The sequence below is a fragment of the Halyomorpha halys genome, unplaced genomic scaffold, assembly GCF_000696795.3.
Source record: "Halyomorpha halys isolate HHAL.00 unplaced genomic scaffold, Hhal_1.1 Scaffold1571.1, whole genome shotgun sequence".
NCBI classification, from domain to species: Eukaryota; Metazoa; Arthropoda; class Insecta; order Hemiptera; family Pentatomidae; genus Halyomorpha; species Halyomorpha halys.
Window position 1 is genome coordinate 292,860 of NW_027105204.1, and position 24,391 is coordinate 317,250.

The 24,391-nt window shown below is 32.1% G+C and overlaps 3 protein-coding genes across 3 annotated transcripts in view; all 3 read left to right on the plus strand.

Annotated features, from left to right (window-relative positions):
• LOC136796248 (cytochrome P450 6a2-like) overlaps window positions 1-5,575 on the plus strand; it is a gene marked incomplete in the record, with an annotated part of 13,265 nt that extends 7,690 nt beyond the window's left edge. The window contains 6 exon segments of the mRNA XM_067049382.1: window positions 165-303; window positions 923-1,164; window positions 2,032-2,216; window positions 2,495-2,713; window positions 3,197-3,445; window positions 4,878-5,575. Coding sequence (XP_066905483.1) covers window positions 165-303; window positions 923-1,164; window positions 2,032-2,216; window positions 2,495-2,713; window positions 3,197-3,445; window positions 4,878-5,047 — 1,204 coding nt within the window.
• A 2,463-nt stretch (window positions 5,576-8,038) lies between these two features.
• LOC106690081 (uncharacterized) lies at window positions 8,039-13,450 on the plus strand. Its single transcript, XM_014435364.3, has 6 exons — window positions 8,039-8,221; window positions 9,702-9,901; window positions 10,170-10,299; window positions 11,780-11,897; window positions 11,976-12,032; window positions 13,210-13,450. The coding sequence occupies exons 2-6, from the start codon at window positions 9,706-9,708 to the stop codon at window positions 13,363-13,365; spliced, it is 657 nt and encodes a 218-aa protein (XP_014290850.1). The 5' UTR covers window positions 8,039-8,221; window positions 9,702-9,705; the 3' UTR covers window positions 13,366-13,450.
• A 3,200-nt stretch (window positions 13,451-16,650) lies between these two features.
• Window positions 16,651-24,391, plus strand: part of jef (major facilitator superfamily domain-containing protein 6 jef) — a 20,669-nt gene continuing 12,928 nt past the window's right edge. Inside the window, exons 1-2 of the mRNA XM_014435365.2 lie at window positions 16,651-17,000; window positions 20,555-20,900. Of these exons, the coding sequence (XP_014290851.1) occupies window positions 16,651-17,000; window positions 20,555-20,900 (696 nt within the window). The remainder of the gene's footprint in view (window positions 17,001-20,554; window positions 20,901-24,391) is intronic.

The following is a 24,391-nucleotide window of genomic DNA, read 5'->3' on the forward strand; positions in this document are numbered from 1 at the left end:
AAATAATAAAAAAAAAAAAAATATTAAATAATGAGCTCCTGTAAACTGAACACTTTTTTTCTTTTCCTTGGTGTATAATAGACAATTATGCATCTCCGAGTTACGAAGTCTTTGAAAGAATGATTTCGCTTTCATTTATTTATTTATTTTTTTATTCCTTTCAGACCAGAATCTGATTTGCTTTCACAACATCTTATCAACTTGGAAGGCGATAGATGGAAAGCACTGAGAAACAAAATGAGTCCAACGTTTACAAGTGGAAGAATGAAGACCATGTTTCCATTGTTTCTTAAAAGTTCTGAGGTACAATTATGGTTGTTCTTTAATTGTTAAACCTTGATCAATGATAATAAATAGTAGATAAATAAACGTTGGTTCTATGAGGTGTTTTATTACTGGAACATAGATTCTGGAAATGTCTGCAAGATATATTTCATCAACTTATGATATTTATGTATTTAATAGAAGTGGGTCCACCGTTAAGAAAAATAAATAAACGACTTATACATGACGAATGAATTTATAGCTTTAAGAAGCCCTTGGACTCTTTCTTTCTCTTTGGAAGATGGGGGGGGGGAAGGGGAGAGGGAGGGGCGTTCTATACCTTCTAAACCCTCAGCAACCAAGGGGAGCCCTGCAATATCATACAGCGCAACCTTAGCAACCTCATGCCTGCAAGAGCGTCGGTCCGGGCTAAACGGGTTGTTTTTTATTTCGTGGCGGTCCCACTGAATAAAAGTTCGACCCTCCTACTCTGGTTAGAATAGGTTGGTTTACCTCTAGGATGTCCCTTTCGTATGTCAGAAATATCCATTAGGTTTTCTACATTTAATGTTTTGTGGTTTAGTAATTTGTAAATGCTTCCCCTGTTGATAGAATAAGCAAAAACATATTTAATGAACCATATTCATTGTCGTTTCAGGCTTTTGAATCGTTGCTTCAGTCACACGTCGATTCAGTTATCGATGTCAAAGATTTGGCTTCGAGGTACACTACAGACATACTTTGTAGCTGCGCTTTTGGATTGGACACGAACGTAATGGAGAGCAAAGATAGTGATTTAATCAAGCTCGGAAAAAATATTTTAAATATAAACTTTAGACTTGTTATGGCATTTCTTGTTACAACTACGTTCCCAAAATTTGCGAAATTTTGTCAATTCAGGTAATTTAACCAACAGTTTTTATTTTATTTTGTTTAAATTATATAGCTGCGAAAGTACATCATCTATGCTGCATTCAGCTCCCATAATAGACTGCAATTTCCCAACTCTGCTTCATATAAAGGAACAGGTACTCTTCCACAGTTGTGTTGCAAATTGAATATCAGTTTGGGACCTGTTTTAGGATAACAGTTGACTCATTAATTAAGACTATGTCATCGAGATATACAATTACTTGTGCCAGTATATTTGTCATGTTGCAATTACTAGTTAGTGCTCTAGCTGTTCTTTTCTTATATATTTACATTATTTTATCCATAAAGATGATGAAGCGTAGACGACTTAGGCCATCTCTCTCCTAAACTCCTTCTCTAAGAGGAAATCACTTTGAGATTAATTCTCACAATGACTTTTAGCGCCTGTTATAATGTGTTTTGGATTTATTAAATCTTTAATAGAAAATGAAAGACGTAACCAAATAATGAACATGCTATTTTTAACTGCATTTATTTATTATTTTGTATTCCATGAATGTGAATTTTTGTCCTAGTCTATTCTCTGCTTTTATTCAAGATTTTGCAGTTAACATTCAATAATTGCAACACCACTATTGTTTTACATTTAATTACGTAAAGAATTATAATTATGTGAATAATAAATGAAATAATTTACAAAAATGATTTGATCACCTTCTCAAGCAGATCTGCCATAAACTAACCGAAATCAAAACATCCCAAGAGAACAATTGAGTAATTATTTTAAAAATTAAGCTACTATGGAACTTATTGCTTATAATGAGTTAAACTATCACATTAAGTTATGCCTATTTTAGATGCTATTTTGATATCGAATAATTTATCATTTCTCAGAGTTACTCCAGAAAAGAAAGAAAGCCAATTATATGTCTACAACCTCGTTAAAGATACAGTTAAACAGAGAGAAGAGAATAATATAAAAAGGAAAGACTTTCTTGATCTTTTAATTCAGCTTAAAAACAAAGGAAGTTTAGAAGACGAGAAGGAGGAAGAAACAGAAGAAAACATCCCACAGTTCGGTCAGACTAACAATTAATTACAAATTTATAATTAACAGGAAAATCATTTTTGACGAATTTTCTATCCATAAACTAAACCGTAATCGTAATAAATAAAAGAAAATTAAAAAATAAAATTTTATTTATTAAGTAATGTTTACATTTCTATATTTGTTTGTATTGACTTTTAAATATAAATACCCTTAATTAATTATTACGGATGGAAATTTGAATAACTCAAACATTAAAAACTTTTACGAATCATGGGATTAAAAAAATCTTTATTTTTTGTTTATTAGCTATGAATATGGAAAGACTAGCTGCACAATGTTTTGTTTTTTTCGTGGCTGGTTACGAAACTGCTAGCTCAGTGCAGGCCTTCTGCCTCTACGAGTTGGCGTTACACCCTCAGATGCAAGAAAGAGTTCAGAGCGAAATCGATAGAATGATACAAGAGCACTCTGGTGTTACCTACGATGCTGTGAAGGAGATGACATATCTGGATATGGTAGTTTCAGGTGAATTAAAAATTATAATCAGTTATTAATATTTTTATAGTCTTATTAATATTTGAATTCGGATGAAAGAACATGCATGCCCTACTCTACTTTTATTTTTAAGAGGACTATACAATAAATGGAGTACGGATTAAGTCCAAAAACCTGAAAAATAATTTAATCAAAATTTTTTTTATATATATTGAAAAATATTACAATCTGCCGCAACATTGTGGTATTAATTAAGTATTAGTAATAACTGATTATATTTATACTAAAATAAAATAACATAAGAATAAAAATAAATAAATGAAGAAAAAAAATAAATAAAGCCACTTTCTAAATATATACAAACAGAAGGATAAAGAAAATAAACATAATCAAACTATGTACATGAAAAAATAAATAATCGAGTTAGTCTGTTAATCTCGATTATTATATAATGATATTTTACATTTTCTTTGAATCTTATTAACTCCATAATTCCATAATTCATCGTTTCAGAAACCATGAGGAAATATCCAACTATATCAACTATGTCGAGGATGTGCACGAAAACAGTTACTTTGGCTACTGGAGATACCATTGAAAAAGGACAATTCATTTTTATACCGATTTGGGCCTTACATCGCAATCCTGAAAACTTTCCAGATCCAGACAAATTTGATCCGGAAAGATTTTCTGAGGAAAATAAACACACCATCAATCCATACGCATACCTACCGTTTGGTGAAGGACCAAGGTTCTGTATTGGTAAGTATATAATTTTAATATGTTATAAAAATGTAACATGTAAATATGTAAGTATATTTAATATATGTGGTAGTTATCCTCTCTGGTGTGCAAGTCAACGTAAGTTCATCATACTATACCGCATGCACTCAAAACTTGAATGTGGTAATCTAGAATATGGTAATGAAATTTTGGACGACAGACAACTTGGAAACCGAAAGCAGTTTCCACAAGTATAAAACCTATAGATTATTTTAGGCTAAAGTGGTCCCTTTACGAGGCAATTTTAGTATAATTAAGATTAAGATAATTATCATACTTTCTCAGCCTTATATATGTATAAATATTAGGAAGTAAAAATTAGGAGCTTGTTTTGAATCAGAAAAAAAAAAGTTTTAATATTGGTGATTATACAATTGAATATTTCTATTTATTCATTTGGTTAACGAGATTATGTACACAAGGTAGATCAGAAAGGGATGTTTATTCCTCTGGCTTAGATTTAACCCTCCAGCACCTATGGCCACCTACAAGAGACATAACTTTGAGGATGAATAAAAAATAATTAAATATCTTTAGCAGCTTAAGTTCACCTAGACAGCTTCATTTGAATTATTGTTTATTCATGAAATAAATAAGTATTAGTCTGTTGCCAAAATCATACTCATTACAATCATTTAGTTGAAGGTGTCCTGAGTTTCAGTGAATTACATGATTCTCACTTTATTACACTCTAATCACACAACGAAAAAAATATGTAAAACACTAAATTCACAGTTTATTGTAAATGAATATGCATTATCATTAAATAAACGTCTTTTTAGAAAAAGTATTTTAAATTATAACCAAATTAATAAATTATAAATTAATAATACATTATAACCATCAACTACATTTCAGTATTGTGTCTACCGACCAGAGTCTACTGTCACATACAGTTGACATTATAGTTGATTAAAAATAAATTTTTATATAAAATTCATACTTTTGTATAATTTAGACTCTACGCAGTGAGAATCAAAAGGGGGATAAAAAAATGTTTACCTTGAACCGTATAGGCATTAAAGGGTTAGTCCGTAGGCAGGCCAATAAATTAAATTCAATCCTTGAAGGTGGGAATCGAACCAATATTGGATGTTGAAGACTAGGAACGTGGACAGTGTAGAATTATTAACGCAACAATATTAAGACAACTCATTTTATACTCAGTAACCACAGAGGTTCTAATTATGGAATTGGTATAATCAATTGGTTTATTTAGTGAGAATACAACTTTGACAAAATTGAATTCGAAACCAATCCACATTATCAAGTGTTGTGAAATAAATGAATTTTGATATTAACATGACTAGTCTGGCAGTGTGTCCACGATAGGTCACTCTATTTATTTCATTTGAAATTGTTTATTCACTTCGTAACGGTCTAGTGCTGAATTTTATTATTTATTTTTTAGGGAAGAGGTTCGGTCTTCTTCAGGCGAAAATGGGACTTATCTCTTTATTGAGAAAATTCAGCGTGGAACCTTGTGAAAGTACGCAGATTCCATTGAAAATGAGTGTTGAATTTATATCGAAGCCAGAAGAGCCTATCAAATTAAAACTCGTCAAGAGAAAATTACCTTGAACTCCTTCCGTTGCTCCATTACATGTACGCAGCAAATTGACATGGTCAACTACAGGAATCATTTCAACAAAGACTATATTAATAATTCTGGACTATCATCATTTATACATTTTATGTATTCTATCAAAAATTAATATATCCGTTTTTCAAAAGAACCTTCTTTTTTTGACAAATTATTTTAACATTTTAATTTTTGCCTCTCAAATAGTAGTTATAAATCAACATATTCGATACAAATTTAACTTATTTACAAAATATGCTCTCATGATTAGTTTTTAATGATAACCTTCTAAAAGTGGATGTATTGAGTTTTGATAGAACTTCTCATTTATGCAAAATACAATATAATATACCTTACAGTAGTCACAATACAAACATATGTAATATGTAGGTTTTTTATCAATTCCCTTAAATCTAAATTCAACATACTATTATATATAGTGTTATTTTTTGTTTATTTAGTATGAATTATTGTGTTATTGAATTCAATCTTTTTATGAAATGTGTTGGTTTTTAGTTTCATGTTACCTAACCGTATAAAATTTGATTTTTTTTTCCTTACCTCCTTTATTACATAAAAAATAACATAATTAATATATATATCGAAATATATACATAAGTAATTGGTGTCCTTCCTTTGCCACATGACATAAGGGGTTGGGCTGGGTCTGCTGAAGGTGGGGGGTGGAGAGGGGGAGGTTACAAAGAACGGGGAGGGCCGCTCCACTGGGGGGATGAAAGGGGAGAGGGGTTAACATGACTTCAATCTTCCAGAATTCCTTCCTTCGGCGAATAGTCAGAGGAACCACACTCCAGCGACCCAGGAATAGAGTCATCAGGGAGGAGCAGAACCAGAGTCCTACCCTCGGCGAGGACGTCGACCTAGGGGACAGTGCTTTGCCACCTACCGGTCTCGGTGGAGGGGCGATCTCACGGAATAGTGGATTGGTGCAGGCTTTCAGCCCATCAAAGAATTTGATGTGCCTACGGGCTATGAATTCCAGCACAAACGGGAGCTGGAGCTCATCATGGATAACACTGTTCCTGGCTCATAAAATTCGATTCTGTATGAAATAGAGATATATTACTCTCAATGTGTTCATTCATCGTGGGAATGAGAGACTCCTGACGGAACTAGCGGCGTATCCACACTAAATACGCTGAGCCATTTTAACGGCATCATTTCCTATTTGTAATTGACACCAATCGGGTGGGATTGAACCAGTCAAATCTTCACCAACATCCCTATCAAATATCAAAATTTTAAAGGACCTTTTATCTCTTGAGCAAACGCACCAAATAAGCATGTGGGTCGAGGGAGGGGGGACCAACGACCTCATACTACATGAGCATTGAGCTGTTATGAGATCCTCCAAATAGGGAGCCCAAATCTGTGCTGTGTACCGAGTCTTGTCAGATTTAGTCTCTAAATATTGATTCTACCTCCAATGATGAACCAAAAATTGGTCGTCACCAGTTTTTGTTACATATATTTATGTCACTCATTGAAAAAAAAAATAAAAAGTGACAAGTAAAGAGGACAGAATGAAACATGGGAGTCGGTCTATTATGTTCGAAGCAATCCCACTACAAAGTTCGTACTCATCTGAGCACGAATAAGCACGCGCTCACTTTGATATACTGACAATCCTTGGCTTATACTGTACGGTTTTGGTCGCTCCATACTCATTTTGGCAAAATGGGCTTTCAGGTGTGCTCATTTGGCCCATTTCCTCAAGTAAATACTCGACCTAAGTGTGCGAAACTGTGTAATGGCTCCTATACAAACAAATAGGTTATCTGGAATAATACTTAAAAAATCTGGCCAAGCCACTAATTAGTTAAATTATGTAGTGGCTCTGAATTTAAGCGCCACATCGACAACCTACCAGCAGCAGATCAAGTGAATAAATTCCAACTTTTGTCTTTACATAAGAGACCCCAGCAACCCCTCTTCCAGTATTCAATGCCGATCATGATCTTAGTCGTCTCACCAGTCCTCAACGACTTCTTCAATGTTTAAGCGATTATAATAAACATTTAAAATAAGTGTGGGAGAACTGTAGCAACCTTTTTGTACACCATCTCGATGTACATTTTGTAGCTTTTCCCGCCTTGTTACGTTCTGACCTGTTCTAGAACATGTTATCAATCAGTCAGTCTATTGTGTATTTAGTATCATCTTGTGTTATTTATTAACAAATATATTATGTTCGAACAGTCCTCTAATAATTTATCAACAAATATATTATGTTCAAATAGTCCTCTAATGTCATAAATTCCCATGAAGATGTTCTGAATAATGCCCAAAATGAGACCAGCGTCACACTGAGAATGAACTACTGACTATTATTTCAAGGACTTTCATCCACACTTAAATCAATGGTTGACCTGTTCCAAGATCATCAGGGGACACAGCTCAATGTCCTTATCAGCTTTTGCAACCAGCTTAGGTATTTCTGTCAACATCTAAAGGAGGTCTAGAGCTAAACTTCCCCGTTACATAGTCACAACTATATTCTCTGGAAACGAAGAATATTAAACTAATACATTAATATAACCAACCAAAGATCGGATATCTAAATACAAATACAAATAGAGTCTAAAATATTTTCGTCAAGCCGGTTATTGGTTCAAATGTCAACCAAGCAATAAATGTAGAATGCGAGAATCGATATGTAAATGTAAAAACTTTGAATAACAATAAAAAATGCTTACGTGTGAAGCTGGTTGGAGACAGGCAGTTATGAAAAGAACACTAAGAAAAGATTTAAATAAATGCTTATAATTATAACATTTTCCGTTAAATAAATTTTAATTTAGAATAATATAATATAAAGCATTGCTTATAAACATGACTATTTTGTAATTCTTTCCATCTTCTTCTTGAACTAAAACTTTACTTCAATTATTATAATTAAATAACTCCTTCCAGGTCTTTAATCATACGTAGCTCTTTGGAACTGCTGTCGCAGATTTCAATGCCTTCCCGCCAATTTGAGGTTTTATGTTGGTTATAGAAATAGTGAAGTCTAGTGTACAGAGACTTATATTTATACAGAATTCTCACTTTGACTATCGTTAATCGTTAAAATACTTCAACATCACACTCATAAAAAAATTGAGTATCTGAAGCAGTATCCTTTCCTCCAAATCTTACGTTAACCATTAAAGGTAAATGGTTTCAATAAATATGAAGTTCTGAAAGTAGTCATTGCCAATCCTTGTATTATGTTTTCCTCAATAACAGAAATTATGTTGCAGCATGATGTGAAATTTACTTTTTCATTAGTGATCGAATGGGATGGGTCTTATTTGCTTACATTTTCTCCTATGTTATAAGTATTAATTTAAAACTATGTTAAGTTAGTAAATTGTCAAAATGATACAAAATAATTGTATATTGTAGGAACAAATTGATAAACCAAGAGAAAACATTTCAACCTTAATTTAGTCACAAAATTGTTAATGGAAATTAAATCTTTATTTTGTTTACGATATTGATATTTAATTCTTTCTTGTGTGCAATGAATGGAGAACTCTTAGAGAGCAAAGGGCTACTCTAAGGAAAATCACAGAAATCTATACTGGTCATTGTAAACATTATAAACTCTTATGCAACTTGAAGTTTACAGTATCACATGATAAACTGGGGATAAAACAGAATTCCACATTGTTTATTAGTGTGACCAATTCGCAGGTTTGAAGTTCGCACTATTTGGCAAGGACCGCACAGCAGAGGCAGTGTGATAAAATGATCAGCCCATAAAGTTTAATTAGATTTATAGAGTCTACTAATCTTAAGCTCTTAGTAGGTTATTACAATCAGGATGATGGCGCACAATGGGCTTTACTGGCTGCAGCCAATATTAAGCCATTATTAACATAAACAATTTTGAAGTGAAATAGAAATTAAATATTCACTGAATGAAATTATGGGTTGAATTATAAAATTCAATAAAAGAGACATCAAAATAAAAAGGAAAAACCCTCCTATTTAGCTTGTACCCTTAAGAATCTTTTATTCTTTACAATAATACTTGAATATTTGGAAGGAATAATAAATTATCTTAGTTTTCTTCAGATTTCGAGGTATCAACTTCAAGGATTTCAATGGATTTTTTAATTGGAGAGTTAGAGAGAAGCAACTTTTAAAATCTTCATAATAAACTTTTAATTTTAGATTTATTTTATTGTACTTTAGATATTAAGGATATTGTTATAAAATTACCTTGTCTTAAATAAGTTGTTCTTTTGAAATGACAAAACCTTAAAATTGATTGCCATTTGGACCAGTCTTTGTGAATTACGTTGAAAACTAGTTGTTTAAATAATAATTTAAATTTATAGCATTAATTATAGAACCTTTTAATCTGAAATTAGGTATGTATTTATTCTCATTCTTTTTTGTTTAATATTAATTAACTTACACTTTTATGTTTCAATTTTTCAGTTTCTATTATTTAGTTCTTTGGATATAAGTTTATGCAAACTTAAGTTACACTCTCTGATAGTGTATGCTGTAATCTGAGGCTAAAGTATTTACAGTCACACAAAGTTACCCCCTTGGTAGTGATTCCAGAAGAATTATTGTCAATGAGAATCCAGAGTAGGAGTTCATAAGCAACATTATATTTGTTTTGTGTTTCTTTAGGAAAATGGAGAGGGTTCAGAGTGAAGCATATAAAAGATTAAATATGAAATGCAAGGCATTAGCTAAAGACCTTAAACAATTACCAAAGGACATAGCAGAGTGTGAACAGCCTTTTGATATGGATTTAGAAAAGTTGGATAAAACTCGTTTTGGGTTAATAGCTGCTCATCATGAACTGCTTCTGGGAAGAGCTCCATACAGTAATTATATAACAATGTTTTAATTTTAGTTGTGACCCTTGACTATTTAATTGTAAGTATATTTATACATTGGCAGTTGTATTTGGTGTGGGGAACAAGTCCAGCAAGTGGGCCTCATGGTCCTTTTTGCTAACCCCTGGTGGCTACCAAAGTTGCCACCGCATACTAACCAAGGTGGAAGTGTAAAGATTCATTTTTCAGGACTGCAAAAAATAAATATTAACTGCCTTAGGTTCATGCCCCCATTTTCATAATTTTTTTTTGCCAGGAATATCACTTGACAATGAACGGTTTGATTCTATTAGAGAAACTACTCTAAAGAAACAGTTAGAAGATATGAAAATAATATGCAGCATTCAGAACTCGTTTATTCAAAACAGAGAAAAAGATTCAGAGTTGTAAGTAAAGGCATAATTTTTTTGCTTTATTATCAGTCTTTTTTTGTTTGTTGAAAATATCAACCATGTTTATATAGTGGAAATCTCGATCAGTGTGGACTACAAATAAATTTGAACGTAAATCTAGAAAGTATAAATTGATTTAACATGATAAATTAAGTATAAGCAAAAATATAGAACACTATATTACCTACTCTAACAGTATATAATTCGTGATTAGATAACTAATAAAAAAAAATTATCTTAGAAATATGTCTTTACTTCAGATGTCTTTTCATGGATTACAATTGAAATGCTGTTAAAACCGATAGCAACACTCCAAAATTATTTGAAAACATTTCACTGTCCTCAGCTTATTATACCACTGTACATGCAGTTCATTTAACACATTATAACAATAATTTCAAATAGAAACACTGGTGGTTGAAAATGAAATATTGTTGTATTCAAATAGAAACCTTTGAAGAACTGCATTATGTTTACTTCTCTTACCCCAAGTCTTAACACCCTGTTGTTCTTATTATTTCTTGGCATCCTGGTCAGTACGAATCCACACTCATTTTTTGGTTTTCATCATTTCTCAGAATTCGACTATCAAAAGTTGCTATAAATCATTGATTTCATTTATATCTTGCAGTACCAGTTTATATTTTCTTATTAACAGCAATTGAATCTCTCTTTTTTTTTTTTTATTCTGTTTGATAGTTCATTTCAGAGTGATTTGTTTCTTCTAGGATTATAATTTTAAAAGAAAAGACAACACCTATTTTATTACTTTCCTCTTTACTGGAAATTTTACTTTTTTAACAAAAAATACAGATGAATAGCTTAAGGTAAAAAAAAATCTGGTGATGGTGGTGTGCACATTGCACAACGTTCACTTACCACAGTTCTTTTAAGTTGAAATTAATCCTCGCATGTTTCAGAACAGATATTTTCGTATTTCTCTCTGTGGCAATACTTTCCCATACTAATTTTTCAAATCAGCCTTTCAAATAATAAATTGACAAACTCCAATTTCACCAGTTTTCAGAAAAGTACTTTTAATAATATTTTTAATTCCAAAATTTTAACATTTTTTGAAAAAGTTACTGTCACATCCCAGATGTGTACCTGTCATAAGTATGTAACTTCAATTTCATAAGACTTTTCATTACACATACACACAGACTGACACAGACCATTTTGTAAGACATTTTATTTGGACTCAAGGGACATTAAAAGCGTATTTCCATCAGAAATAATGTTTTCCATTAAAACTGAAATATTGTTATGAAGATTTGCTTATTTTATATGATTTAATTTCTTTTCTTTTTTTTCTCTCTGATTTTTTATAACAATAAATACTCTTCTTCAGAATTTCATTGTTTTACTCTTCTAGGTTATCTTCAATCTTTAGCCCTTTCCCTGACTTTGTGAGTAACACAGGTGTATTAGAGTTTTTCATTATATACATGCAATTAAATATATATATTTTTAGGAACAAGGATACAATAGAATGCTTTCATGAAATCCTTGAAGTGATGGAAGATAAAGATGATGCTGAAGTTGAGAGAAGTGAAACAAAAAGAAAATTAGCTGAAGCTAAAGCACAAACCGTGCGTAATTTAATTATACTTAAAGTGTTCTTTTATGTAATTTTATTATTAAATTATTTTTCATTATTTTTTTTGCAGAACTATGTTTTAGAGAATTACCCTGACCATCAAAATGAGCTCCTTTCTATATTGGAGGTAAAAATTTATACTTAATAGAAATGTTTGTATTGTAATTGTTTTATATTTGAACTATGCATTTATAGATATTAATAAGCTTTACATATTTTTTCTCTGCTATGAGGTTATTAAATAGATTTGAGCTAAAAACTTAAAATAATAGTCTCTACATGTGGCTGGCTTATGCGGATATGTTTATTTTTCAAAACTAATTGTAGTTTTAAGCTCAAAATACCAAAATTCTAATTGAAGAAATTAAATTTATGTAATGGAAGATATATGTCTCTGTCATATAGAAAAGAATGTATATAATTAAAATAATTCATTTTAAGGATCCCTACAGACAGGGAAAACTAGGTAAAGGCCAGAATAATGAAAAGGGAATTTCTTTATCTGGTAAACGATTTTCGTCAAGCTCATCAAGAAGATAATGAATTTTTCTGAAAATTAGTTGCTGAAATAATTTTTAAAAAATTGAAAAAAAGACTTATCTGCCCTACCATTTTATACATCTTTGAATCTTCTGACAAATCGTCCAGAGTCCTGTTGACTTTATGTTTACGTGTAGTTTTTCCCATGTGTATATAGTTATTCCAATATGTATTTAGCACTAAACTTCAAGGAAAAAGTTATTAAGGAAATACAAGTGACATATATAACTCATAGAATTTTCCTAACATTTTTGCAAATAGTAATGACCCCACATCTCAAAAGTTTTTCAGAATTTTCAATTTTACGTACTGACAGTTCAACCCTCTTTAACAATGATAACAACATTGTTTTGCCTACAATGCACAGGATGCGAGGATTTGTTTTGTATGAAATCACAAATTTATTCCTAAAATAGCTGTTTCTTAATAATGATAGTGGTTGGCAGTTGTTTATTCAATGGGATTTATATTGATATCAGTGTTTCATAATTTATCATATTACCTCATATAATGATTATGAAGATGATTGAAAGCATTTTTAATTAATAATTAATTAATTAAAATAATATTTGATGGATCATTACAATTTTAGTCAGAAATTGGTTTAAATCTTTATGAAGAAATTAGAATATGTCATAGAAACTAAATCATGAAACTATTTTGTTTTGTATTGTTATGAATTATTTTCTTTTTTATTCCCTTGTTAATTTTTTGAGTTGTAAGATACCTAATTTTTTATGTTTGTGTCTGTTATTTTCAAATAGAAACTTGAAAAGAACCAGAAAAAGGAAGAAGAAAGAGAAAAATGGCTTGATCTAAGTGAATATGACTTGACACCTGTTATGATTCTCAAACGTGCTATGATTATTGAGCAACATAAAACAAAACTTTCATTCTTTCGGTTTGCTCCTCTTACATAATTTTTGTGAAACTTAGCGTTATTTCCATGTTGTTTTCTCTTAATGATAGTTGTTATAGTATTATTAAAATATATATTTTTATGAATTAAGTTGTATCTTCTTTTATCCATACTGTGTAAATAATCTATTAGCTGTTGATTTTTTGGTATCAATAAATTCAGGAAAAACTAGAATGTTGATAAAAATGTTGTAACATGACCAAATTTTTTTAATTTAAGAATAAATTAGTTTGCTTTCATTAGTCTTATCCTATATCTAAAGTTAGGATCAAGGGTGGAGGAATGGTCTCGCCTTACCAGTCTTCTGGAATCTTATCACATCTAATTGACAAATTAAAAAATGAGACTGCAAACTAATTTAGATTAAATTTTAAAATTGAGTAGGTGAAGGAAATTGAAATAGACTAGTCTGGTACAAGTTGGAAACAAAACAAAAAAAAAAAGTTAGAAATTGATGAGCTTCAAACTCTCCTAAACTGCTTCAGAATCTTTGTAGCTTAATTAAAATTACTTTTTGATCAGCAATTATACTTTATATGCATGATATCATATTTAAAAATGTTCTGCCATATTTTGTGTAATTAGTCCCATCACCAATTGAGGAGTTGAGGTACTCTACATCAGAAGTCCTCAACAATGCATTTTCACTTGGTTAGTGAAGCTGAATCAGAGGTGACTTTACAGGAAGATTAGCTAGATTTACAACATACAATACATACAGTTAAATGTAAATCCCTGCAGTATGGAAATTCCTTTCTATCAGATATTCGTTAGGGGTCGTGAAATAGGGGTTATGCTCTAATTATATTGGCTTAAAGTGGAAAGGGTAGCCAGTTCTTCAAGTATTCACTGTCAAGAGAGTTCCATAGAAGCCAGAGTGGAGTTATTACGCAATTGTCTTTTCCAAAAATTTAGTCATAATATTCTGATCCGCTACTATATATTATTACCCATTACATCATAAGGAGGTGAATAAGGTGGATTTTAACATCTTCGTTTTTTTTTTTAAGTTGGATTAAATGATCTCTCTGGGCTTTTAAATGCTATGTTTGAAAAATATTCTAGGGATATTGTGAACATTGCTTGAACCAAAATGTGGTTTTGCTTTGTCTGCGAGGTATTCTAACAAATAATTTAAATTGATCCTATATTTTTTAAAAATATTATTGTCTTCTATCATGGTCTGTAACAGAAAAGAAAAAAAGTACACTAATGAAGTGGTTCACTAACATTATTCACTGACTCCTTTGATAAATCCATTTGACCATCCAGGAATTTGATAATTGAATTTTTTTAAAGTCTTAGGGTATGCTGTCCCACTCTTCACCTAGTGCTATCTTGTTTTCAGTTTCAACGGGGCTACATCATCTTTAAAATTTGTATAAGTGTTATCATCTAATACGAAAATTTCGTTGGTATTTATAACTTCATTTATAAATTATTGAAGTCTTATTATTAGAATTTTTTTTCCCACAGTTGAAAAAATGTGAGCGGAGAAATTTCGTTCCCGGTTTCTGAGACAATAATAAAAAAAATGTGCTTTGATGTGCAGAGAGAGCTGCGCAAAATTTGCCGAACATTCCTTGAAACATTTATTTTATAGATTAAAGAATTATTATTCAAACTCTAAGATAATTAATTTTGAAACAGGCGAACAGGAAGTGAAATCAAGAAACACAATATCGACAGCAGACGTAGGCTATTTGTAAACTTCAGTACGAGGAAATCAATGAAGATGAAATGTTATCTGGGTCAGGTGCTTTCAACTAATTTAGGCTGTTCGTGTAATGTACGATGTTTACATTATGAACCGAAAAGTTTCCATTGCTAACATAAGAAAATATTTTTAGAAAAAACAGTAGAAACTGAAATTGTGTAAACCTACAATGAACAAATGATCAATAGCGACTTCCATTTCAGATATTTCTGGATCTTTTCCCATGAGGTTGAAACACTGTTTAAATTTATAATTGTATCTGTAGATACTTCACTTATAAGTTGAAGGACATATTCAGTTTGATGAGTAGTCCAATTGTTTTTTGTCATTTTTTTTTCAAATATACAATTAGTATTACATAAGTAATATTCAAAAAGTAAAAAATTATATACACATTTTTATAGCATTATTTGTGAACGCTTATTATGTATTTTTGTACTGTTCAAAAAGGCAGATACTTCTCACTCAAAAATTATTGTCGATATGAATGGAATTTCGTTTGCTCCAACGACTTATTGGAGGATGTGGAGTTGAAAATCTTAAGTTTCCCAAACAATTTTGACCTCATTTCCCTAATTACCATCTGGGAAGTACTTCCAGGAATTAGCCCTTCCTCCAGATATTTTTGGGAAACTGACCTCTCTATTCAGAGCTTATAAGTAATTTTGAGTAGATTAACCTCTTTGAATATTATTTTACCGCAATGTTTGCAATGTTAAGTAGGTCATCAAATCTTAATCGTTTCGAGTTTTTAATTATTGGGGGATGATACCTCCTCCCTAGCCCCACCCCCATAATGACGTCCCTGATTTTTAATGCCACATTTGACATATTATGAATCACATAACCAGAATTGACTGAAAACATAAAAAAATATACTGGTTGATTATGATCGTACAAATATAAAATTGGGGACTTACAATGATGACAAACTAGAAAAATATTTGAGTAATGTGAAAGAAAAAATATGGATGATGGATAAAAAGAATATTGTTTACAGAATAGATTAACACATCATGAAACAAAGTTATAAGTAAAGTAGATATGTAACAACAAAATACAATAAGTAATATAAATAATTATATATTATGACTAATTATAATAAGTATTTCCTGTACAAGCTTGGCCAAAGCGGAAGTTGGTGTTTTACAGGGCAGCCAAAACATTTACTTGAAATCATTTCTATTAAGTAAAAATATAAATAAAATAGCTCTGAATTAATATATATTTTCCATGATGTAATTATGTTATATAAAATTCAATAGTTTGTGGTAATATATTTATTAGATTCAGTATAACAGAAGCATTTACTGAAGTATCTACCAATGCTTAAGTTTTCAACACTTGTTTTTACTTCGTAAATGAGCACAAGCCCGACCTCTAATCATTAAATTCCATAGATATGTAGTAATGATTTTTTGTTTCAGTTTTTATGATTAATAAAATTGTTCATTATGATTAGAAGTATACTTAAATATCCACTCATTCATGGGTGATATTGATTAAGGTGCGCATGTCAGCTGAGAGGCGGTTGAAGGGCTTATCGATCGACACAGTACAGTAGCGAGGATGGAGGCAAGGAGGCAGGAGAGCATCCCCTTAGGGGTGAGGCCCCCCGTGGACCCTGACGCCCTGGGGGAAGTGGACCCCAACCTGTACCCCCAGCCCAAGGAGGCCACCCACAAGATTAGGGGCAAATCGGACCTCATCGAGATGCTCTGCGGCACCGTCGACCAGGAACTCCTCACCGTCAAGACTTTTTACTTCTTCTTCTACTCGGCCTTCGGATCCCTCTTTCCCCTCATGGGTATCTACTTCAAGCAGATGGGAATGAACCCAGGGCAGTGCGGCTTCCTCATCGGATCAAGGCCGTTCGTCGAGTTCCTTTCGGCCCCCTTCTGGGGCAGCCTCGCTGACAGGTAGGTTGACCCTCTTCGTCCACTTGCCATTTGACCTTTCTACCGTAAACATTACATAAGTCACTAGCTATTCACGTAAGCTGTCTCCGTAGAAAGAGTAGAATAATGTTTTGTACTGCATCGTTGGATGTTGCATATATTAACCTATTTTAGTGAAAACATTGGAGGAGGTTTAAATAGAACTTACTTTATAACGATGTAGATAAGCTATCATCAATTTTCTTCAATTCAACGAAACATTTCTAATGTTTGAACATTAAACATAATATAATATTTATTATCTATTATTCTTCTGAAATCTTGGACAATGTATAAGTATTTCTTCCAAAGGGTTTATTTCTATTATTTAGTCAAATAAAAAAACGAGTATATAATAAAATTATCCATTCCTTCAAATTTTCATCAGTATAATTTCGTTTAATTTTAATACTTTATTTCATGAACAGTAAAAATAACTATATAACTTTATATAGTATTTTTGAGTATTAAAAATACAATTATTTTAATTCCTTTTTTAATAAAATACGAAAAAAATCGAGTTTTAGGGAAGAAAAGAGCAATAAACTGTGCTATGGAATTGGGTCAAATATCTCACGATTTCCTTTGGTATTCTCATGACTGATAAATTAGAAAAAATGAATATAAAAACCGTATATATATTAATTCCGTAGCAGACACAGAAGTATCATAAAAGAATGAAATAATTGATCTCATCTATAATGGTTCTGAAGTACACTGGAACTCCTAACAAATCTCAAGATGACGTTTCACAGTACTACCGCCTCCTCGTTATAGTGGTTAATTTACTTTTCGATTTGGATGTAACTTTGACAATCTACGCTAGTTCGTTTAAGCTATATGTCTTCTATGCACCATGCCAAGTAACATAATACTCCATGAATTTATTTCTTCGGATGTATTTTTTTTCACTCGGCAATGATCCCCATTCGTTGGACAAATGAAAACATGAGTGGACAGAGGTGTTATGTTGCAAACATGAATCTGAAAAAAATTGAATTCAGTGTTTATTTATCCTCCCTATAAACTGGAGATAAATTTTAGACTGGGAAACTTGATTTTTGTATTTCTAAAACTACCACAATTTAAGGATTAGAAACATTAAACAAGTTGTTATGTAGAGAGGAGTATTTAAAGTATTCTTTCTGGCAAAAATTCCCATTTTCCCTAAAAAGTCACATAACAGCTTTATCCACTCATCTCTTGAAATGTTTATGTAATACCTATCACACGACGAAACTTTCACTGAACAATATATTACTGCATTTACTGTACAAATTAATTATAAAAAGCGATTATTTACTTTTATATAATGCATTATTAATTATATTTTTGAAAAAATATTACACACGTATACATACTCTTCTTCGACAGCAGATTAAAATATTTTCGTGCAATATAAGCTCTATACACTTTCATTGCTTCAAGGCTCTTTTACACGATACGTTTTCGTTTGTGGTAGTACAGAACGAAAATGAAGCAGTGGGTCAGTGTGGCAGTATCGTTTTGCGATTGGTGTTGGGAAACCTAACGTAAATCTGTTGACAGTTAGGTGGGTTAATGACCATTTCAGACCAAATAGGTATCGCCAGTATCTATGAAGGCGTATAGATGTGACGATTTACGTTACAGTAGTTTCACTATCGCTATATATACTGTCAAGAATCACAAACCTAATGCTACAGTACTGCTTATACTTTAATAGGTGTCAAGACGATAGCATACAGTTTACACTATAGTTCGAATAATCGAATATGCGATTATTTACTTTTATATAATGCATTCTTAATTATATTTTTTTAGACATTTATGATAAATTTACATTTACTCTATCTATGTACATATAGATTCTAACCATCTGATATGCCTTCCGTCGTAAATATTTCCTTGCTTCCTTTCTCTATCAAGTTATCCAATCCCGCCGTCCATCGTACATCTCAGATATCCTTCATTTAAGTCTTCAGTGCATTCCCGCAATACCCGCTCACGGCCTTCAGACTTATATGTAACTGCACATCGAACCGCAGCCTATGGTAGATCTTTCCTCATCCGTTCCTCTTCCCTATGGAATTCTATGCCCTCCTTTATTCGTAGTTCAAACACCCTTCCAATCTTCAAATCCCGTATCTTCGACTACCTTCTGTCCACTCAATTCCGGAAGAATAACATTTGAAAGTTTCAAAAAAGCTTTATAAATTTTATGTCTTAGATTTTTGTTTATAATTGTAAATATGTACACTAGCAGAAATTATGTCTTTTCATTTATTATTTTTTTAGTTTAATTGTATTTGATTTTTTATCATTTTTTTTTCTTTTTATTTACTATCAGAAGACATCTTATGTTTTATTTTATTTGTTTTATCGTTATTTTATATATTCTGTTAATTACTGTTGTTTAGTTGTATATTTTTAAATTGATTGTATTATTTTATTTTATGGCATCTTGTAATTTCATCTCTATTTTGTAATTTATTCTAAGGCTCTAAAAACTAATTTTGACGCCTGTAAATTATTCTAAAGGGATCAATCCCTGAATAAATAAAGATTATTATTATTATTGTTATTATTATAGTGGTGGCTGCGACAGTTACCGCAACGGACGTGAACATTCAGTGTACACAGATCTCTATGCTGTTTAAGACATAAAAATCTTCAATTGTTACAGACGTTATACCACACTGTGTTTGGACACTTTCCCTCTAACCAAGATATTTTATAGAAGTTGGTTTTTTGTTTAGTTCTAGAAGAAAGCGAAAGTCCAAAAACTAACATTGACACCTTACCGAAGTGGGTAAAAATAAAACCTTTTTTCATTACATTTTAGATGTAAACTATCAACTAATATACTAAAATAGCATGCGAAGAACTTGAAAATTTGTTACATATTGTGAATTATACATAAAGTTAAAAAAAAAAAAAAGATTTTCAAACCTTGGCTTATAAGCGTGGTGAAACGAGGAACATCAATTCACCTTTAAAGTTACTTATCGCTTCATAACTGTCTAATCGGATCCTATTCATCACTTTCACATGGAAACCAAATGTGACCTGCTTTGTCTTCATTTAATATACTCGCACAAGAGTTGTGGGACCAAATCTCACATGCAATACACTAACTATGGTATATCCAGGCTTCTTTAGAGAAACCACAGCGATATAAAATATTTTTGTCATAATTTTAACTGTTACTTAACTACACCATTTGTAGCTAATAATATGTATTATTTATTGATAAACACGAAATTCGAAAAATTGCCAGCGTCTCCACATACCAGAGCCATAAAAGTAGCTAACATTGCAATATGGTACTTAAATTGTGAGTATTTCAAAATCCGGCGTAGAAATGAGATAAACGGCATCGAAACAGTGGTTTCTATCTACTGATAACTTTAATATAGTTTTCCTCCTATAAAAACCCTCAATGATATACATTCCCATTACCCCCGTTTCCCACTCTTGCCCCTCCTATCCCTTCCCATGAAATAATTATTAATCTTTAAAAATGTTTTAATCTACACTATTGATATGGCCGACAGATACCAGAAGGGTAAGCAGCTACTGCTACTATCACTGCTTTGCTGGATAGTGTTCACCCTTCCCCTGGGCTTCATCCAACCGCCAGCCAAATCCTGCTTGGCCCGCAACGGGACCCATTACTACTTGGACTCACCCACCCTGCACGACCTGCGGAAGCGGGAGGCTTACACTTACATCGAAGACGAGAACCCACTGGTCAGAGAAAAGAGAGCGACCAGAATACGAGGCGCCGAGCCGGGTATGTCCCCGCTCGAAGTCAAGGATATCCGCGCTGTAAATTACAACGAGAAGTTGCACAACAGTTGGGTCAAACCGCTCTTCAGTTCCATTGTTTATCGTACTCAGGTAAATATGACCTAATTTTTGGTTAGAGTAAAAAATAAATAAATTATACGAATATTAAAGTATAAAAGAGAAAAAAAAAAGGAATTCATGCTTTCTCGAATATTCCTACTTTTCAACAAGACATCTCAATATAAACAGGAATAGAATTCCTGTGGATTCAGAGAATTTTACTATTATGGGAAAGTTAGGATCTTTCGTCAACTCGTCAGAATATTTTCCAAAAATTTATTTTGAAAAAATAAAATAAAAAGCTATTGAATAAGAGAAGTAAGTACCCTAACAATTTTTTAAAATTATTTTTAATATTTACATGTAAACTTTTCTGTATTCTGTAATAATCGATTCATTCCGTTTAGGTTTTTTTTTAAATTTATTTCCAAATATTATGAAAAAGTGCTAATTTTCAGCTTAAAACATTCTGAAATGAAAAAAAAAAATTCATTTATAAAATATGAAATGATATCAATTACAACTAGAAGTTGCACACCAGTTGGGTCGAAGCTCTTTTTTTCGTACTTAGGTAAATTTTTTGGTCAGTGTGAAGAAATATAAATTATACTTATATCAAGGAAAAAATGGAATTCATGACTCCTTAATATTTTCTATATTTTAACAGACCATTTCAAAATAGAGTGTCTACAGATAAAAGTACAAGAGCCCAAGAGGAGAAAAAAGGCAGTTGTTTCACCCCAGATTTTGATTACATAATTGAAAACTAGGTATAATTACTAGTCAAAATTGATGAGTCTGCCAAGTATAGTTGGGGGGAATAAATAATGACAGCTATTTTAAAACTAAACTAAAATTGTCATCATTAGATCTTTAAAACTACCAACAACACTAGGAAACCTAAGAGAACATCATTTAAAGTAGGTAGGATTTGGCCAGATCCGCTTCCTGACATTTTCTACCTGAGTGCACATCTGTAGGATGTGCCTTGCAGCCTGGTCTTCAGTTCTACATCCGCAGAGAGAGCTTTCCCCTTTTTATAGAGGTGTGCCTTCATCCTGTTGTGGCCCGTCCTAGCTTGAAGAGAACGACTTGCTCATTTTGTAGTAGGGGTCTTTTGAGTCGTGTTTTGGGTGCATTTCGTTCCAGTTTGCATGTACAGCTGCCCTGTTTATTGATATCGCTTCCAGGAGGGTCTAGGAGAGTTTGGTTGTGGGGATGTTGCTCCTTCCCTTGCAAGCCGGTCGGCTACATCGTTTCCGTACAGACCGTAATACCCTGGTACCCATTACTAGATACCTCACAATGGAATATATAAAAATATAATCCGATATACATCACCTCTTTCTCAGCTTTGAAATTCGTACATCTTAAGCCATACGTTGGAATAGCTTTGTCTAGGTTGTTTGCCACTTCACTATACTGCAATTGTAGTTTTTAAACTTCTCCTACAAGTGCATGAAGAATTAGTTTCCATTTTGACTTCAGGGCATGTAGTGCTGATGCAACATCCGACAAAACGACTATTTTGGATTCAGCATTTCTGTCGAGCCGTCTCAGTATTTTGCTACCCTCTAATATTGCCTCTTGCTTAGCTTTGAAGTTCGTGCATTCCTAAGCCAGTTGGAACGGCTTTGTCTAGGGTGTTACGGCTCGGAAATTTTATATGCGCCCTTGCTCCACCATTCGCAGTAGCAGCCAGAGCTGATCCATCAGTCTTTACCCGGGTCCATGAGTTAGAAGGGTATTTTTTGTTGAGTATCTTCAATGAGAGGGATCTCATTAGCTGAGACTCGAGAGGCTCCCTAATAGAGCTATTTTCGTTCAATATTCCCGGAGATATAGCTTTTTAAATTGCAACTTTTCGTAAAGAATGCTCTGAAAAATCAGTAGTCAGTAAATTTATTTTGAGAAATATGTATCTCAAAAAACTATTCGACGTACAGACGTCCATTAGCACTCAAATTAAAGCTGCTTAATGTACTATAAAGTAGTTTATAATTTTTAATTTCGTAGGAGTAGTAGTTTTCATGATATTTGACAAACTAAATAAATTGTTGATTTCTAACTGTTCGGACAAACATTTTGATTAATGAAAAAATATATCTGAGGAACCATAAGACGCACAGATGGCTGCCAGCACTCAAAGTAAAGCTAGTTTAATGTGTTATAAAGTAGTTTACTACATCTATCTTCGTAGGGTTAGTATTTATTATGAAATACTATCACATATTTCACAAAATGTTAATTTCTAGTTGTTAGGATAAAATTTTTGAAAATATAAAAACAACTACGCATACCCATATAAACGTCATATCCCACTTTATAATTATTTATATTTATTTACATTTAACTGGCTTTAATTTTACTCCTAGAACAACTAGAAATCAATATTTTGTGAATTTTGTTTATTGGATATCATGAAAACCACTACTCTTACGGAGATAAACATTATAACCTACTTTACATTAAATTTAATTAGCTTTAATTTGAGTGCTAATAAACATATCTACGTCAAATAGTTTTTGAGGTATTGATTTCTCAAAATAAATTCACTAACCCTAAATTAATTAACTGATTTTTCAGTGCATTCTTTATGGAATGTTGCTATTTAAAAAGCTGTCTCGGGAACTGTTGAAATAGCTCTATTAGGACTCATGTTTTAAAAAAATTACTCTACTTTAAATGATGTTCTCTTGGTTTTTCTAGTGTTGTCGGTTGTGATATAGAGCTCCGAATGAAAATTTATTTTTATTACCCCTACCTATACTTGGAAGACACATCAATTTTGACTACTAATTATACATAGTTTTCATTACAGTAATAAAAAATTGGGGTGAAACAACTGCCTTTTTTTGGCTTGCCCGGTTCTTGTACTCTAAGGGTTGATTGAGCGGATGACATTAGACTAAAATTAATTAGACTTTAGTACTTTGTTACTTATTATTTTAATAGATGAAATTTGTAAGAAGTCTATCAATCAATTATTATTATTTGATCAAGACCTGAAACTCAGGTCGAAACGTCGGCATAAAATAAATAAATATGGTTTTGTTTATTTATGTTGTTCTTTGCTGACCGCACCCCCCGACAAACTTCTCCAAGAATTATTATTATTCTATTCTGTTATATGCTATCAAGGTTTGGTCTGCTCCCCGCGCCTACCAGTGGATTTGACTAAAATAAGATTTTATTGAAATTTTCGACGTAATTTTCATAGTCACTAACAATATAAATACATATATATACATAATCAGGTTCGTTTCGCGCATCATACAACTTTTACTTTACATATTTTGGAAACGTAGTTTGGTAGGCTCCTGCTGAAGTTATTGTTATTATTGTGATTTTCAATACAAACTAAAAATCTAAAGTCTGGGATTCTGTTAGGGTTTCTCAAAGTAGAAGTAAAACATAAATATGCGATCGGAAATGTTCAGGCGTTCTCGGCCTTTCCTGTATCAATCCGATAAGTCTATTTTTCTCTTTTAGTTATGCATACTTTAGCGCACTTGCTCAGCCTCCACTGGCCCATTACCAGT